The sequence below is a fragment of the Watersipora subatra genome, chromosome 11 (genome assembly GCF_963576615.1).
Source record: "Watersipora subatra chromosome 11, tzWatSuba1.1, whole genome shotgun sequence".
Classification (NCBI taxonomy): Eukaryota; Metazoa; Bryozoa; class Gymnolaemata; order Cheilostomatida; family Watersiporidae; genus Watersipora; species Watersipora subatra.
This window is the reverse complement of record NC_088718.1, coordinates 264,972-284,654: the sequence shown is the minus strand read 5'-3', so window position 1 is coordinate 284,654 and position 19,683 is coordinate 264,972. Positions and strand designations below refer to the sequence as shown.

Below are 19,683 nucleotides of genomic sequence, written 5' to 3'. Positions count from 1 at the left end.
TTAGCCATTGTATTGTGAACGTAATAGAACAGCGACAGAAACAAATTTAAGCTGAAATATTTTAGCGATACGTGTATTAGCAACGACGGTCAAAAACGTGTTCTAATGTGCACTTGTTTCCGGATTGTCACAATTGCGAGAGACGTGCGATGTCCCTCACATTAGATCACGATTCAAGTCAAAGGCTACGTGTCTCGTGATTGGATGAATGATTAGGATTCAGTGTTCTCAGTGGCGAGTCCGTTTCACATTCATTTTCGCAATGGCTTTATTTATCCGATTTTTGCAAAATATGCGATTGAAAAAAGATTCTGTACTCAGTTATATGTGAATGCACGAGAATTTTTTGTTTTTAATATATTATTCTGGGTATTTATCTGCTGTAAGAAATAATTTATATTTTGCTAAACGTAGTAAATTACACAAAACAAACAGGGTAAATGTTGGCCTTCATCAGTAAATTGTGTTTACTTTCCCTTTAAAGGTTTACTTGCAAAAAAATTAACATAACAGTTACTTGGTATCAAAAGATTCACAATGTCTTACTCTGCTGCGTTGTAGGTGCAAAATATGTGGAAATGTGATCACAAGCTCTTGAAAGCTCAAAAAACAACAGTTAATCGCCTCCATTACGAAACCGCCGTAGATCGGAATCAGTTGATTTCTCTGACGTAATCAATCCATTTGGCTATTGTTTTGACACGTGATGTTCTCACGTAAATTGAAAAGCCAATAAAAGGCTCAATATAAAACTTCTCGTAGCACTAGTTTATGACAAACAATTAGGGTTTTACCGAATACCCCGTATCAAATATAGATGCTCGCTACTTTACAGTTTTGTTTCAGCATTATTCAATCATCAAGTCGTAATCTGATCACGTGACGCAACACTTCGAAAATAATTTTGCTGCACTTTTCGATTATCACAGGTGACCAACAGGCTCGTCATGTTTATCAGAGGATGATATGCATTTCTTCAAGCTAAGGTTAAAAAATTAAACGAATGTTTACGGTAGGTTTTGAGATATCAGTGCTCAAAATGACAGCATTATAATGATGATAAAACAGACGGGTAAGAACAATAGATATGGTTTTATTGAATGCGTGAAGTATATTTGTGAAAATATTTCGTTGAATAAGGTTGCATGAAAGTGTAAATAGAAACCATCTCCCACCACTACGTCACATTTGAGTTGTTTTGGAAAGAGAATCCAAACTACGGCGGTCTCGTGTGGCTGCGATTAACTGTTCGTTTTTGAGCTTTCAAGAGTTTGTAATCACATTTCAACATATTTTGCACCTATCACACAGCGGAGTAAAACATGGAGAACCTTTTGATACCAAATAACTGTAATGTAAATTTTATTGCAAGTCAACCTTTAAATGAAGTTGGCTGAAGATTTAAAAAGCCGGAAAGCAATAAGTGATACAATTTTAGCGATGAAAAACTTGAAGTTTAGTAAAATAGTTAAAAATACTAAAAGTTACTAAGGTTAACATATTATTTTGTTACTAATCCCACGAGCAAACGAGCGGAGCGATGTGTGCGAGTTTTTATGATAAATGCATGTGCACACAACTTACGAAAATTATTCATCAACAATGAGACGAACCCTTGGCTAGAAATTTCATCAATAAATTTAAGCATCGGAATGTAAAGTCGTTAAAGTATCATAACAATACAGAACACATTTAAACCTATTTAAATATGTTACCAAGTCTTTGTAAATTCTCGGTATTATCTTTAAACCTACCCATCTTATCGGATTATACACAAATAGACAGATTTATTTGAACGAAAATTGCCACAAAAAGCTTGAAAAGCTCGGTTTAATAAAAGTTAAGACCGAAAATTGAAACGCCAATAAAGCCGTGCGACCGATTGTAGAATTATTTAGTAGTGCGTATTTCACGAGAAAACCGTGTTCATTTTACCAGTCTATGGTGCTGTTTACTTGTAATCGAATTTATTCGAAGGTTTTTGTAATAAACGTAGACCGTTTGAGGCGTAGACCGATTTACAGGTACGAAATTGTGGTACACCGTTTATCAGCCTATGTTTTTTGTCCAATCACCAAAGGTTTCATTATTTAAAACGTTAGCCGAAATTCTTTACAACTTACGTACAAGCTAAGGCCAAACTACAACGCCCCTTCATGACGAGAACATTTTTTATTTTGCTACATTTTTATACGAGTGAATGCTCCTACCCGCTTTCTGTGAAAGATCGCTTATCAAAACCGTTCTACATTCAACGCAACCAACTTTCAAACTGGGGATAGTACACAGTAGCTTGCCATTTTACTTCTAATTTTGCATTTCAGAGTTATAATAAACATATTTCTTTATTGTTGTTGAATTACATACATTACAGTAAATTGGGCCTACAGCTTTATAACACTTTTATAACAGCTTTTATTTTGCTGCAGTTTGCAGAAATCTTCGAGACGCATTAACGCTCATAGGTTTTCTATTATTGCTGTATTACTATATTAACAATATTGGTTATTTTAATAATATCAGTGCATTTTACTTATAATATTGGCCAACATTGCATTTCTCCTATTGCAAGGGAGATATATAAACGTGTAATATTTTCCTTTCATTGTTGTTGTTTGTCATGACCAAACACTTTTTAAATAAATTTTCTAAAACCCTATATAAGTACCACAACTTCTCGATATTGCTACCTATGACGTTTTGAAATGTAAACAAAATTGTGTACTGGTTTTCTATTATTACTATATTAATAAAATTGATTATTCTAAGAATATCAGTGCATTTTACTTCTAATATTGGCCAATATTGCATTTCTCCTGTTGCAGGGGGAAAATATAAATATATTTTCCATTCATTATTGCTTATTGTTGTATATAATAACACCCACACCCAGTACATTACAGCTACCATTGCAGTTATCCTATTGCACTGCAGAGCCATTTGATTGCTAATATTGCATTTCTCAACCATTAGTACCCTTTATTTTTTTGCCAATATCTCTGGCCATCTCTTTGGTCGTGGGCTGTATGACAGTAGAATTTCTAGTTTTTAATATGTAGTACAGTACTTATATAAAATTTTGATGATTTTACCAGGGAATGCTTGCACTATACAACTACTACGAGGTTTCTATACCCTTTCTATATGACATTTTCGCTATATGATGCACGCCCTGGAACGGATTAAAGTCAAATGGCGAGCGCGCTCTGCAATTCTAATATCTCTCTCAGACTATTTTAAGCTATTGAAACAGACAAGTGCTAGAAACAAGAAAACATACAAACCAAGGAGAATGTAAAGACAACATATACACTAACCTAGAAACAAGAAAACATACAAACCAAGGAGAATGTAAAGACAACATATACACTAACCTAGAAACAAGAAAACATACAAACCAAGGAGAATGTAAAGACAACATATACACTAACCTAGAAACAAGAAAAGATACAAACCAATGAGAATGTAAAGACAACATATACACTAACCTAGCAACAAGAAAAGACACAAACCAAGGAAAATGTAAAGACAACATATACACTAACCTAGAAAAAAGAAAAGACACAAACCAAGGAGAATGTAAAGACTACATATACACTAACCTAGAAACAAGAAAAGATACAAACCAATGAGAATGTAAAGACTACACATACACTAACCTGATTGGCGAGTAGCATGTAAAAAGCAAAAGCAAATCCGATCAGGACGCACAAGAACGTCAAAAACACAGAGATGAAGGTTTTGAAGATGCGCAAAAACATGACGACGTAGAGGCCAAAATGCTTGTTCATCCTTATTACCATCAACATTTGTAGCCAAGCAAACACAACCGCACATGATCCGAACTCCCACATCCATGGCTTCAACATAAAAGAGTGTCAATGCTTAACATATATGCTGAAATATGAAGTAGAATGTTGGAGGAAACATTGGTTTATAACCTTGGAGTTTGTAAAAAGCGCAGAACATTCTAGAATAGAACTAACACATTTTGCATGGTATTTAAAATTTGCTTTAAGAAATCAGAAGTAAGAAAAAAAATTCTAGAATGCCAAATAGCGTACAGCAGTTTGTATTATGAATTACGTTATACCATTTACTACCTTACACTGTGTACTGTCTTGTACCGTTGTCTACCATGTGCATAATACCTTTCACCAGACCATACCTTGTGCCTTATACAACCTTGTACCAATACAAACATGCACTAATATGTACAATGTACTATATTGTACTGTGTACTCCATCGCATCCTGTACTAGCGTATATCATATTCTACCTTGTACGATGGAGCGATGCATACTGTGTACGATCTTGTTTCATGTACATACCTTGGGGCGACCTGAACAAAATAATGCTGGCACCAAGAACATAAGTGATGTCAGGTAAAATATCCAGCTGAAGAGTTTGTCCCAGTCAAAATATTCTAACCGCAGGCACCAAAACTGAACGACCTAAAATTGAAAATCATTGAAAATGTTCATCATGTTCATGTTCAGAAATCTTTGATAAAAGCACATTGAGATAACTCATAACAGCTCAGTGAGTTCTCTACTAGATAATATCCCATAATAGCTCAGTGAATTCTCTACTAAATAATATCTCATAATAACTCTGTGAATTCTCTATGTTGAAATTCTTGAAATATGTTGACAATTTTCTAATTGAAAGTTAGAATGGCAAATGTTGTTAAATGTTAAATACAAATCAATTTTCTGTCCAGACTTTTATTACCCGGGCAACGGTGGGTAGTACAGCTAGTATCATATAATAAATTAGTAAAATATGGGATTACATACTCATCGAGATTACAGACTAACCTCAATGAGAACATGGTAACAAAGTATGAGTAGCATAAAGACTATCAAAGTTATAGCTATCGCTTGAGGTTGATTGGATGAAGCCGCATCCTGCCCGTGTTCATATGCACTCTGATTATAGTTAGGCAAGGAACTGTTTCTAAAATGAATGTGAGCAACAGTTACAAACAGTCAAAATGTTTATCTATAATTCCTGATCAATTTCTCTAGTAAAAATGGAATATAACAGATGCTTCAATCATGTCAAAGCGCATACTATTACAACTGAAATGATTTCTCGTCTCACCCATTAACCGGGGCGGGTGTCTTCACAATGAATATCGTGATGAAAACAAGAAATAATATCTGAAGAACAACATTAGTGATGAGGAATGGAAGTCCATACTCCTTCCACTTTTTTTGCACAAGAGTGTTTACCAACTTGTGGCCAAGAAGGTGTTCTCTTTTGTTCTTCACCTGAAAAAGTCAGGCAACAAGCAAACATCATTCGCCTATAGTGATATATAGAAAATAGCATATTTACGCAATATCTAGACATAACATTGAAAAACGTGCACATGGCATGGTGCGGGTTCCTTATATGATCTGACACAAATGAGTCAGGGTCGAGCAACTACGGAACTAGCAACAGTCAAAAACATACATACGTAATGACTACAAGTTATAAAAGATGAAAAGCTCTGATATGGTAGAGATATATCGAAGATGAAATAACCATACACGAGATGAGTCAAGTAAATAATCGGATCTGACAAATTATCAATAAAAGAAGTTATTTTGAATACTGGTGAAATTAGCTGTCTTTTACTTTTTAACACCTTTTTTGGCATAACTTATGTGATGCCATTGGCGAAAACATTACTGATATGTATGCACTATCACGAGAGTTTAGTTTGAGTTTTAGTTTAGTTTTGTTCCTGCCCAGACATGTGCAGCTAGTAGTCTATGAATAGCTTAGGATGAGTCATCAACCTATCTTTTGTCTTACTTACCAGCTGGTCAGCTGGCCTTGTTCAGTGTTGAGTTGGCTAGTATTAACTGTGATTCAGTTGCTAATAAAGCTGTCTATACTAATTGAAATATTACATTTGCTTATTGCTCCTTACTACAAAATGTAACAATCAGAAAAAAAGATAAAGTGTAAGTTTTAATACTATTATTATACTATTGAGAGATGAAATTATATTTGATATAACTGAATCTCAGGAAAAAATTCCCTACAGCTGTTTTACAGCTACCACCAAAATTTATGTTGGAATCTTTCAAACAAACAGCAAACAACTACAAGGCGCCACAGATTCATTAAGTTTTAAAAATTTAAACACACAACAAAGTGTGTGTGGCCATTGTGATAATTAGTATAATACGAGGGTTAGTCATAAGTAGTGGGAATTTTGTCATCACTTTTGCTCTATTTTATTTAGCAATTTAATATTTTTAGACTTTTATAAATAGGAGTTGTCATCACTTACCTAAAAATTCAGCATTTTAGTGATTCAAATTTTTAATATTATTTATATTCAAAATGGCCACCAAGCTGAAAACATGCGCACTCATAGAGCAAAGAGTTGTTATAAGATTTTTGAGAGCTGAAGGTGTGAAAACAAGAGTCATACACACAGAAGAATGAAACAACAATATGGGTAAAGCGGTATGTCAAAAACAAGCTGCTATAAGTGGGCTGATGAATTCAAGAATGGGCGAGAAGACATAAATGACGAACCAAAAAGTGGTGAACCAGTGGATTTTTCAACACCAGACACAGAAGCTGAGGTGGAAAAGCTGATTAATTCTGATAGAAGACTCACTATAGATGATGTTGCGGAGACCATGAACATTTCACTTGGAACTGCACACAATATTGACCATAAAAAGATAGCTCCTGTCTGTGGTGAAGCAAGACATAAGGAACAAGAGAAGTGGCCTCCAGAATAGAGATGTCATGTTCCACCAAGACAATGCCCACCCACATACTGCTGCCCGTACATTGGCCAAAATTGAGGAACTGGACTGAGAGGTGTTAGCACACCCTCCTTATAGTCAAGATCTAGCACTAAGCAGTTTTAATTTTTTTGAACCATTTAAGAACCACATGAGAGGCCAGCACTTCACTACTGGTGCAGCCGTCATGGAAGCTGTGCGTGAATGGTTTAGAACCCAGCAACCAGAATTTTATTCTGCTGGAATTGAGAAACTTTCAGGAAGGTGGAGCAAGTGCATAGAAAAATAAGGGGATTATGTTAAAAAGTGAAAAAAAATGTAGCTATATCTTATTGTAAGAAAATGAAAGGAAAAAATTCCCACTACTTATTGACTTACCCTCGTAGCACGGCAATAGCTTGCTAAATATCTCTTACCATTATAAGCAGAGGATGGTTGAACATAGTTCGACGGATGCAGTTGGTCGATGGTCCTATTAAGCAAAGGAAGATCAATATTGGACAATAATGAAAGTGCTATCATTCTTACAAACAAAAATTTTTGAAACTTATGCTAAGCGATTTCACATGTCCATTTTTCAGTTTGAGAACGTTAGGAAAAATAATGCGTCGCATAGGAATCAAACTTGGATCAAAATGCACCACTCCACCATCTTGCTGCATAGCAGAATAATTGTGCGCGTAGCTATTACACATGACAATCTCTCATATGATATAGGACTGTCAGCAAACTAGTATCTATAACCTGACATGTTAGAAAGAAGCTGCCATGTTAAGATAACTGTGCTGTTTGCAATACTGTGGCATTGAATATTTATTGGGGCAAATGAAAAGATGGGAAGAGGAATGTTGTGCTTTACAAGATATACAATAGATCATGTTCAATGGGCTATAAATAAATGCTTACAATATCTTATACTAGTGAATGCCTGGCATTGCTCAAGTAATGAAAAGTCTTTGCACAAAAAAATTATTTATATTTAATGTATACAACAGTTACTATCATAATTTTCCAACTTCATATCAAGAGAATATTGTTTTGTGCAGTTCAAATAAATTAAGGGAAAAACTAAAACAACTGTATAAAAGTGTTTAATTGTGAAATAATTAGCAAGTAATGGCCAAAAATCACCAATATGTTGAACTAGTAATAACAAAGAGTAGATAGAAGTGTACGTATAAAAAGGCTACTGTTGCAGCAGAAGCTATCCATCAAAACTTTGAATCTGTCGAACTTCGAATACAAATGAAAAAATCAGATATCGGAATTAGATACATCTGTGAAGCGCACGAGGGTACTTTGTTTGAGCGAACAGAGAGAAAGCGAGTAAAAGAAAGAATGTAGAAGGAACTCCTGCGCAAGAAGATCTCTTGAAAACTTTTTTGTTTTAAAATTTCTAGTGATTGCACAAATATTGCAGATAACCGGAAATTTAAGATTTCAATTTACATTACAGTTTACTGTAGCAGAACATTTGACATTGACACTACACACTGACACGACACTGACGACACACTGATGACACAACACCACACATTCGAAATTACAAATCAGCAAAAACGAATAATGGATTTTAAAATGAAGTTCAAAAGAACAAATGCAAAAGGTACTATTAATTAATCTATATAAATATTTCTGAAGATTTGTCGTATGTCTGTTTGTCCAGCTATAGCTACATATATTAAAATCTTGAAATTTAAAATTCCGCATTATGATGGATTTGAATTCGCTTTACCACTAAGCTATACAAGGCGTAATGATCAAAGGCACTATCGCATAGCGTATGCGCACGCTAAATGCGCACCTATTGTTTAAAACTCGATGAAGTTCAGTAACTCTATGAAACACGATGCTTTTTCGTGTTTTCTTGAACTTCTATTTTCGGTTTTTCGTAAGGTACAATTGCTATATCTGCGGTCAAGGTCATTTTTTTCACGCGGACAATGGTATTATCTCCGTAGGAAGAGTCTCGACATTCTCTCTTCGTTCGGTCAAACAAAGAGAGTACGATATCTCATTCTGACATTTTTACCAGTATCGAGAGGCACCGGTATCGTCTTATTCAATGTATTGATGGATAGCTTATGGTGGAACATTTAGCTTTTTTATACACACACACACGCGTGCACACACGCTTCTATGCAAAAACTGTCAACATTAATTCAACCCATTCATTAATTGCACATCATTAATTCAATTCAAGATTTTTATTTTGTATTCTCAGTTCGTATTAATTGTACCATTACCGAATCATCTTTTATTAATCGTATCAAAACAGACTTAATTTAGCTATTACTTGCTGATTATTTCACATTTACATTTAAACCCTTTTATAGTTGTTTTATTTTTTTCAACTTATTTGACCTGCACAAAACAATTTCCTCATGATGACGTTTGAAAGTTACAGTTGTTTGACAAAGTTTAAAAACCTTTACATCTGTTTTTATTTTCTTTTGATATGTTTCGATTACATAAAACACTTTTTTCATGATATGCAGTTTGAAAGTTGAAATGGCAAATCTTGTTATATGTTAAAAACAAATCAATTTTCTGTCCAAAGACTTTTTATCAGCCGGGCAACGCCGGGTAGTACAGCTGGTTCATAATAAAATGTGCATACAGTCAAACATGGATAACTCGAACTTCAAGGGACCGAGCAAAAGTGTTCGAATTATCAGAGCATTCAAGTTATCAGAGCACTGTCACAAGTCCATATATTTACTTATTTATTAGTAGATACATGTACATATACAAACTATAATATAAATCAAAAGCACAAATGGCTTGTTTCAAATTAAATGCTTCTAATGTAAAGTTTAAAACGTTTTCATGAAAAAGTATAGAGATTTTTCTATCACTTGAGATTGGTTTGTTGTTTGAGGTGATGTTATTGCCAGGACGTTTTTCAGATTGACATTGGCAAAACTTGATCGTCGTTGAAATGCTCAAAAGAAAAGACATTTTTTTCTTTTGGGGTTTTACCCACGATCAATTTTGCCGTTTTTTCTTGAAGTTTATGCAGATTACCTTACTTTACCTGGGATTCGTTAAGAGCACCATTCCGAGACAGTTCAATTAGAAGTTTTACGAGGTTTTACGGTACATTCTATATCACTCACGCTTTTTTAATAGATACTTATTGAATGTACACACGTATTCTGTGTTTAGGTCAAACGATGAATAGTTTTTAGTAGCTCAGACAACGTATACGTTTAATTACAACATTTTTTAAGACGTTTTAAACATTCAACATTCTGACGTTGATTCAACACGGAATCAACGTCGGAAAACTATTCATCACGGGCTAGCCGAGTCACGCACTCAAGAATTTTCGCCACGCACATACAAAACAACATGCGATTTTTGTTTTGTATGTGCGTGGCGAAAATTCTTGCGCGCGTGACCCGGCTAGCCCGTGCTATTCATCGTATCGCAGTATAAATCAAATTTCACCAAACTTTTAGAAAAGTCGTTGACAAAAATATTTTGCCAATGGTGGTAATAACGACGCTTATGAATTAGGAAAAGATGAAGTTTACCTCTATGGCTTTGAAAAAAGTGATTTTCTAAAGCGAAAACAACCGTTTCGGTAGCTGTTGGGCAAAAAAACAGTTCGAATTAACAGTGTTGAGTTCGAGTTATCTATAGCAATTTATCATTACGCGGGAACGGACCAAATGAAATGTTCGAATTAACCATGTGTTCGAGCTATCCGTGGACGAGTTATCCATGTTTGACTGTATTTAGGTTTAATCTCAATAAACCCGCCGTAGATAAACTACCTAAATAAGATAAAAATGACTTAGCCTTAGACTTGTGGTTAAGGGCTAAGTCGTTAAGGGTGGTTAAGGGCGTGTGTCTACATAATTGCAATCGCTGCGAGTTCAATTCTAGCTTTCAATTTGAATTTTCTATGCCTAAAGTTTAATCGAAATAACTGCAACACAGCGATGACAGAAAACGAGAGGCTGAGAAAAGACAAACATGGAGATTAATATAGATAGACTAACGACTGGTTCACATTAAATGGCCGTATCTCGGCGTTGATGCCACAATACTTTGGTGATCAATGATAACACTGTTCACACTATCACATACCCATCCGCGTTTGCATCAGCAAATACTCCGTGATATAGTGTTCTAAGTTTTATTTCATTTTTTGTTAAGAAACCTCTTTGCTTTTGCGTGCTTGAATAAAATGTTAGGGCGGCTGCAAGTATCATAAACGAAAATAAATCATGCAATCAGTTACCGTGAATTACTATCGCCAAAATGGTTCACATTATACAGACTGCCGTCAATGCTCGGTGAAATATTGGGAGAGTTTAACAGCTGCGAACCTTCCCGACGTATCCGCGAAGCTTTGTTGATGCTGTCAGCCCTCTGTTCACAAGGTTGACAAAAAATGCCTTAAAACACGTAATTACAATAATTAAAAATCATTGCTTAAGAAGGTTATGCTTCGATACACAATGCCACAAATCTTTTGTATCCCTGAAAACACACAGCTTTTTGCTACTGCATGCAGCATAGACACTGCTATATATGGTTGTGTTTATTGTATATACATGTATCAACTGCCTTAATACAAAATTGCTCAAATAATTTGGATTATTGGGACAATGCTAAATAATAAATGCATTGAGCTAATGAATAGAAACAAGCTTTACCTGGCATCCAGTCCCCAATAAGCTTGAAGTCATCCAGCAACTTTCCACTTCCATCGTTGTCAAAGACTTTTGAAGCCAAGTCTATATATAAGCAAACCGATAATGAATATTGAAGACAGGCAAAGAGAGCGAGCGGAGATGTCAATGCTCATGGTAAAGATAAGGACAAATTATGGTTAGAAGGAAAGTCAAACCTTGACAATAAATGTTTAACTCTAACAGACCGAAACCTAAAACTGCTCATAAATTCTGCATATGCTTCAGAACTAAGCTAATAAAAACCAAAATGCTAACCAAGTCAAGGAGCTGTTACAGTGTTATTCTGGCTATTTCAGATACAGCAGTCTTAAGAACAACAATTGCCTCACAGAGTCAATGGTTGTTATTCTAGCTATTTCAGATATTGCAGTCTTAAGAACAACAATTGCCTCACAGAGTCAATGGTTGGTATTCTAGCTATTTCAGATATTGCAGTCTTAAGAACAACAATCACCTCACAGAGTCAATGGTTGTTATTCTAGCGATTTCAGGTATTGCAGTCTTAAGAACAACAATTGTTTCACAGAGTCAATGGTTGTTATTCTAGCGATTTCAGGTATTGCAGTCTTAAGAACAACAATCACCTCACAGAGTCAATGGTTGTTATTCTAGCGATTTCAGGTATTGCAGTCTTAAGAACAACAATTGCCTCACAGCGCCAATGGTTGTTATTCTAGCGATTTCAGATATTGCAGTCTTAAGAACAACAATTGTTTCACAGAGTCAATGGTTGTTATTCTAGCGATTTCAGGTATTGCAGTCTTAAGAACAACAATTGCCTCACAGAGTCAATGGTTGTTATTCTAGGTATTTCAGATATTGCAGTCTTAAGAACAACAATCACCTCACAGAGTCAATGGTTGTTATTCTAGCGATTTCAGGTATTGCAGTCTTAAGAACAACAATTGTTTCACAGAGTCAATGGTTGGTATTCTAGCGATTTCAGGTATTGCAGTCTTAAGAACAACAATCACCTCACAGAGTCAATGGTTGTTATTCTAGCGATTTCAGGTATTGCAGTCTTAAGAACAACAATCACCTCACAGAGTCAATGGTTGTTATTCTAGCGATTTCAGGTATTGCAGTCTTAAGAACAACAATTGCCTCACAGCGCCAATGGTTGTTATTCTAGCGATTTCAGATATTGCAGTCTTAAGAACAACAATTGTTTCACAGAGTCAATGGTTGTTATTCTAGCGATTTCAGATATTGCAGTCTTAAGAACAACAATTGCCTCACAGAGTCAATGGTTGATATTCTAGGAATTTCAGATAGTGCAGTCTTAAGAACAACAATTGCCTCACAGAGACAATGGTTGTTATTCTAGCTATATCAGATATTGCAGTCCTAGGAACAACAATTGCCTCACAGAGTCAATGGATGTTATTCTAGCTATATCAGATATTGCAGTCTTAGGAACAACAATTGCCTCACAGAGTCAATGGATGTTATTCTAGCTATATCAGATATTGCAGTCCTAGGAACAACAATTGCCTCACAGAGTCAATGGATGTTATTCTAGCTATATCAGATATTGCAGTCTTAGGAACAACAATTGCCTCACAGAGTCAATGGATGTTATTCTAGCTATATCAGATATTGCAGTCCTAGGAACAACAATTGCCTCACAGAGTCAATGGATGTTATTCTAGCTATATCAGATATTGCAGTCCTAGGAACAACAATTGCCTCACAGAGTCAATGGATGTTATTCTAGCTATTTCAGATATTGCAGTCTTAAGAACAACAATTGCCTCACAGAGTCAATGGTTGATATTCTAGGAATTTCAGATAGTGCAGTCTTAAGAACAACAATTGCCTCACAGAGTCAATGGTTGATATTCTAGGAATTTCAGATAGTGCAGTCTTAGGAACAACAATTGCCTCACAGAGTCAATGGATGTTATTCTAGCTATATCAGATATTGCAGTCCTAGGAACAACAATTGCCTCACAGAGTCAATGGATGTTATTCTAGCTATATCAGATATTGCAGTCCTAGGAACAACAATTGCCTCACAGAGTCAATGGATGTTATTCTAGCTATTTCAGATATTGCAGTCTTAAGAACAACAATTGCCTCACAGAGTCAATGGTTGATATTCTAGGAATTTCAGATATTGCAGTCCTAGGAACAACAATTGCCTCACAGAGTCAATGGTTGTTATTCTAGCGATTTCAGATATTGCAGTCTTAAGAACAACAATTGCCTCACAGAGTCAATGGTTGATATTCTAGGAATTTCAGATAGTGCAGTCTTAAGAACAACAATTGCCTCACAGAGACAATGGTTGGTATTCTAGCTATTTCAGATATTGCAGTCTTAAGAACAACAATTGCCTCACAGAGTCAATGGATGTTATTCTAGCTATATCAGATATTGCAGTCCTAGGAACAACAATTGCCTCACAGAGTCAATGGATGTTATTCTAGCTATATCAGATATTGCAGTCCTAGGAACAACAATTGCCTCACAGAGTCAATGGATGTTATTCTAGCTATATCAGATATCGCAGTGTTAAGAACAACAATTGCCTCACAGAGTCAATGGATGTTATTCTAGCTATATCAGATATCGCAGTGTTAAGAACAACAATTGCCTCACAGAGTCAATGGTTGTTATTCTAGCGATTTCAGATATTGCAGTCTTAAGAACAACAATTGCCTCACAGAGTCAATGGTTGTTATTCTAGCAATTTCAGATATTGCAGTCTTAAGAACAACAATTGCCTCACAGAGTCAATGGTTGATATTCTAGGTATTTCAGATAGTGCAGTCTTAAGAACAACAATTGCCTCACAGAGTCAATGGATGTTATTCTAGCTATATCAGATATTGCAGAGTTAAGAACAAAAATTGCCTCACAAAGTCAATGGTTCGTATTCTAGCTATTTCAGATATTGCAGTCTTGAGAACAACAATTGCCTCACAGAGACAATGGTTGGTATTCTAGGTATTTCAGATAGTGCAGTCTTAAGAACAACAATTGCCTCACAGAGTCAATGGTTGTTATTCTAGCGATTTCAGGTATTGCAGTCTTAAGAACAACAATCACCTCACAGAGACAATGGTTGTTATTCTAGCTATTTCAGATATTGCAGTCTTAAGAACAACAATTGCCTCACAGAGACAATGGTTGTTATTCTAGCTATTTCAGATATTGCAGTCTTGAGAACAACAATTGCCTCACAGAGACAATGGTTGGTATTCTAGCTATTTCAGATATTGCAGTCTTAAGAACAACAATCGCCTCACAGAGACAATGGTTGTTATTCTAGCTATTTCAGATATTGCAGTCCTAGGAACAACAATTGCCTCACAGAGTCAATGGATGTTATTCTAGCTATATCAGATATTGCAGTGTTAAGAACAACAATTGCCTCACAAAGTCAATGGTTCGTATTCTAGCTATTTCAGATATTGCAGTCTTAAGAACAACAATTGTTTCACAGAGTCAATGGTTGGTATTCTAGCGATTTCAGGTATTGCAGTCTTAAGAACAACAATCACCTCACAGAGTCAATGGTTGGTATTCTAGCAATTTCAGATATTGCAGTCTTAAGAACAACAATTGCCTCACAGAAACAATGGTTGTTATTCTAGCGATTTCAGATAATGCAGTCTTAAGAACAACAATTGCCTCACAGAGACAATGGTTGGTATTCTAGCTATTTCAGATATTGCAGTCTTAGGAACAACAATTGCCTCACAGAGACAACGGTTGTTATTCTAGCTATTTCAGATATTGCAGTCTTAAGAACAACAATTGCCTCACAGAGTCAATGGTTGGTATTCTAGCTATTTCAGATATTGCAGTCCTAGGAACAACAATTGCCTCACAGAGTCAATGGTTGTTATTCTAGCGATTTCAGATATTGCAGTCTTAAGAACAACAATTGCCTCACAGAGACAATGGTTGGTATTCTAGGTATTTCAGATAATGCAGTCTTAAGAACAACAATTGCCTCACAGAGACAATGGTTGTTATTCAAGCTATTTCATATACTGCAGTCTTAGGAACAACAATTGCCTCACAGAGACAATGGTTGGTATTCTAGCAATTTCAGATATTGCAGTCTTAAGAACAACAATTGCCTCACAGAGACAATGGTTGGTATTCTAGCAATTTCAGGTATTGCAGTCTTAAGAACAACAATCACCTCACAGAGTCAATGGTTGTTATTCTAGCGATTTCAGATATTGCAGTCTTAAGAACAACAATTGCCTCACAGAGTCAATGGTTGTTATTCTAGCTATTTCAGATATTGCAGTCTTAAGAACAACAATCACCTCACAGAGTCAATGGTTGTTATTCTAGCGATTTCAGATATTGCAGTCTTAAGAACAACAATTGCCTCACAGAGACAATGGTTGTTATTCTAGCTATTTCAGATATTGCAGTCTTAAAAACAACAATTGCCTCACAGAGTCAATGGTTGGTATTCTAGCTATTTCAGATATTGCAGTCCTAGGAACAACAATTGCCTCACAGAGTCAATGGTTGTTATTCTAGCGATTTCAGATATTGCAGTCTTAAGAACAACAATTGCCTCACAGAGTCAATGGTTGTTATTCTAATGATTTCAGATATTGCAGTCTTAAGAACAACAATTGCCTCACAGAGTCAATGGTTGTTATTCTAGCTATATCAGATATTGCAGTCTTAGGAACAACAATTGCCTCACAGAGTCAATGGTTGGTATTCTAGCAATTTCAGATATTGCAGTCTTAAGAACAACAATTGCCTCACAGAAACGATGGTTGTTATTCTAGCGATTTCAGATATTGCAGTCTTAAGAACAACAATTGCCTCACAGAGACAATGGTTGTTATTCTAGCTATTTCAGATATTGCAGTCTTAAAAACAACAATCGCCTCACAGAGTCAATGGTTGGTATTCTAGCAATTTCAGATATTGCAGTCTTAAGAACAACAATTGCCTCACAGAGACAATGGTTGTTATTCTAGCTATTTCAGATATTGCAGTCTTAGAGACAACAATTGCCTCACAGAGACAATGGTTGTTATTCTAGGTATTTCAGATATTGCAGTCTTAGGAACAACAATTGCCTCACAGAGACAATGGTTGTTATTCTAGCTATTTCAGATATTGCAGTCTTAGGAACAACAATGGCCTCACAGAGTCAATAGTGCAGGATAAACATAAACCTCATCATGCCCATAAAAACACTTGACAAAGATAATGAAGGGCAACTGTCACGCCTTGCTTGATCTTGTGCCAGCAAAAACGTTCTGTAAACTTTTCAAACATTTATTTTACTTTTCAAAGTCTGTTTGAGAATAGATGTAAAGATGTGAGAATTATACCACAGAAATATTAAAATAAAACTTTCATTAAAACAGTCTTTATTCAATTTTTATGATGCTCCTCGAAACAACCTAAGAACCTAATTAAAATAAGTGTTAACAACCTAAGAACCTAATTAGAAAGAGTGTTAACAACTTAAGAACCTAATTAGAAAGAGTGTTAACAACTTAACAACTTAATTAGAAAGAGTGTTAACAACCTAAGAACCTAATTAGAAAGTGTTAAGTGATGTCCAGAACAGTAACAGAATTTGCTATTTGATGTGTGCCGAAATTAAAGCACATCAATTACATAAGTACTGTTTCAGCTTATTCAGGTTTTTCAATATCTTGGCTTTTATATGAGCCATTGTTTGACATGGTGAGACAGACATTGGTTGGTGTTTATAGGATTTCCCCAGAGCTCCACCACAGAAATGTTCAATAGTATAGGCTCGCGAATTGTGACGTCACAATTTTCATATTAGGTGTTGTGTGCTCTTACCGCTTATTTATCAACTACGATAACGACGCTAGTGGCAGGCGAAGGTAGGAAAAATCCAGAGAACCAATGAAGACAACAAAGGAATCAGTGTCATTAGCTCTCCATGTACAGATTATTTCTACGCTCAGATAGCTCAGATTCCAAGCACCATACTATATTGAACTTAGCAAGCACCATACTCCAAGCACCATACTATACTAGAACCAATGAAGACAACAAAGGAATCAGTGTCATTAGCTCTCCATGTACAGATTATTTCTACGCTCAAATAGCTCAGATTCCAAGCACCATACTATATTTTCCCAATAATATTATGCACTAGCCCTCTCTTTATATTGTGATATTGAGGGGCACGACTGAAGCTAATCAATTTCAAGCATTGCATGATCTCATGAGAGTGCAATTTACATATAGTCCTAGGGCCACGCCACTGCAGGTCACACTTTAATCGATGTGATTTCATTACCTTTATTAACAACAGTATATTTATTGAAGCATAATAATATTTAGAAAGCGATATGAATTCTTCAGATATTAATACTACTACAACAGCAACTATTTATGGTTAACAATGCCATCATATAAAACGATGAGATAATAATTACTATGTTTAAAATGAACGAAAGGATGAAAAAAAGCAAACTCTAACAATCACCCAAAATCTATTAACCCAGAACATGTGTTTGTATTGGTCGGGCATTCGCATGATCCCCAGGAATTGTTGATTATCTAGAATCCTAGTTTATTTATAGCGCTCTCTGGGTTTAAGAGCACTGACTGTCACAAAAAAGCGCAGCCTCAATGGTAGTGAAAGGGATTGATGACCTAAGGCTAAATGCTAATTGTGGCATCATATAATGGGAACCACAACCAAGTGTTTTTTTTATTGCAGGACATACTTTTGACACCCTGTTTTTCATAGTTCTATTATTCTTTGTGTATTGAATATAGGCTCATTGGAAAGCCAAGACTCTGAACTACTGAAATACATACATGATAAAAGTACAGATATAATTGATGCGCTTTAACAACCTCAGCATCTACTAAGAATGAACGTTAACAACCTCAGAACCTAACTCCAGTGTTAATAACTGAATATCATAATTAGAAAGAGTGTTAACACCCTCACAACCTAATTAGAACGAGTGTTAACACCCTCAAAACCTAATTAGAGAGTGTTAACACCCTCACAACCTAATTAGAACGAGTGTTAACACCCTCACAACCTAATTAGAGAGAGTGTTAACACTTTCACAACCTAATTAGAATGAGTGTTAATACCTTCACAACAAAATTAGAATGAGTCTTAACAACCTAAACACATAATTAGAATCCATGTGATCAGCTAACATTATTTTCATGAGGTAAAAGTGGTTTTAATGTTATATTTTTATATAGTGTAAAATCCTGCCAATTCAATCAGTCAATATCCATAGTTACATGTACCTCAACATAAATATCACTATATATGTTGATGAGATATTGCGAAATCAATAGGTCTGTAAATCAAACTCCCTCATAATAATCGCAATGGCAATGCAGTTGCATTTAAACAGTTTCTAAAACATTTATGTAGGTTTTTTATGCATTCCAAAATCTTTTTGAAAATAAAAAACATTTTTGGGTTGAAAAAACTTCGAAAAACTTTTCAGTGGTGAAAGGCATTTTGCAATCTGAATGTTGGCGTACTAATTGACTTTCAAAAGGATATCTATTTTTGCTGTTAGGTTGATAAAACATAAAACTTTAGGCATTTAATGTGATAATTGAACTTAACAAAATAAAGCTTTATTAATCCACAAACAATAACGTTATGGTAACAGACTAGCAAATAGTACAACTCACATACACTACTGGTTTCTGCATAAGGTTAGATGTGATACATTGCATCAGCATTTTAGTTTGTGTAGAAAATACATGTACCTGGCATATTCTGAATGAGCTCTCGCATCGGCGTGGTTGGTTTGTTATTTTCTACCCGAGCATGCTCCATCATCTCCATTAGCTTATTGGAGCTAATCAGAACTTCCACCACTAACCTGGTAAGACAAAATGCTATATATATAGAAAAATGTGACTAGGTCTATAAATACGTACACTTCTCACTATCATAGTTCTGTATAATACTTTTAGTTATACTTATGGTTATATATCACAATATAAAAAAGACATATGGTTACGCAATACTCTGTAACACAAACACTAATCAGTCAGTGGCCCTCGAAGTCTTCTAAATAATTGCACTTGTGGTGTAAAAAGATCTTGATACCATATCTAAATACCACATTTTGATACACTCTACTGTAACAGTCAAGTGTACCACGAAAAGGGTTAGTAAATACACCTAAGGACTTAACACGCTAGATGGAAGAACGGGGTGAACAGCGCGGAATTGGCAAGGT

General features: G+C 35.4%; 1 protein-coding gene across 2 annotated transcripts in view; it reads right to left on the bottom strand.

The window, feature by feature from the left end:
• Positions 1 to 19,683, bottom strand: part of LOC137408211 (transient receptor potential cation channel subfamily A member 1 homolog) — a 41,420-nt gene that overhangs the window by 12,925 nt on the left and 8,812 nt on the right. For both annotated transcript variants that reach the window (XM_068094624.1, XM_068094622.1), the window contains 7 exons: positions 19,205 to 19,320; positions 11,432 to 11,512; positions 7,178 to 7,233; positions 5,107 to 5,276; positions 4,821 to 4,959; positions 4,332 to 4,454; positions 3,660 to 3,860 (listed from right to left, as the gene is read on the bottom strand). In XM_068094624.1, the coding sequence (XP_067950725.1) occupies positions 3,660 to 3,860; positions 4,332 to 4,454; positions 4,821 to 4,959; positions 5,107 to 5,276; positions 7,178 to 7,233; positions 11,432 to 11,512; positions 19,205 to 19,320 (886 nt within the window). The remainder of the gene's footprint in view (positions 1 to 3,659; positions 3,861 to 4,331; positions 4,455 to 4,820; positions 4,960 to 5,106; positions 5,277 to 7,177; positions 7,234 to 11,431; positions 11,513 to 19,204; positions 19,321 to 19,683) is intronic.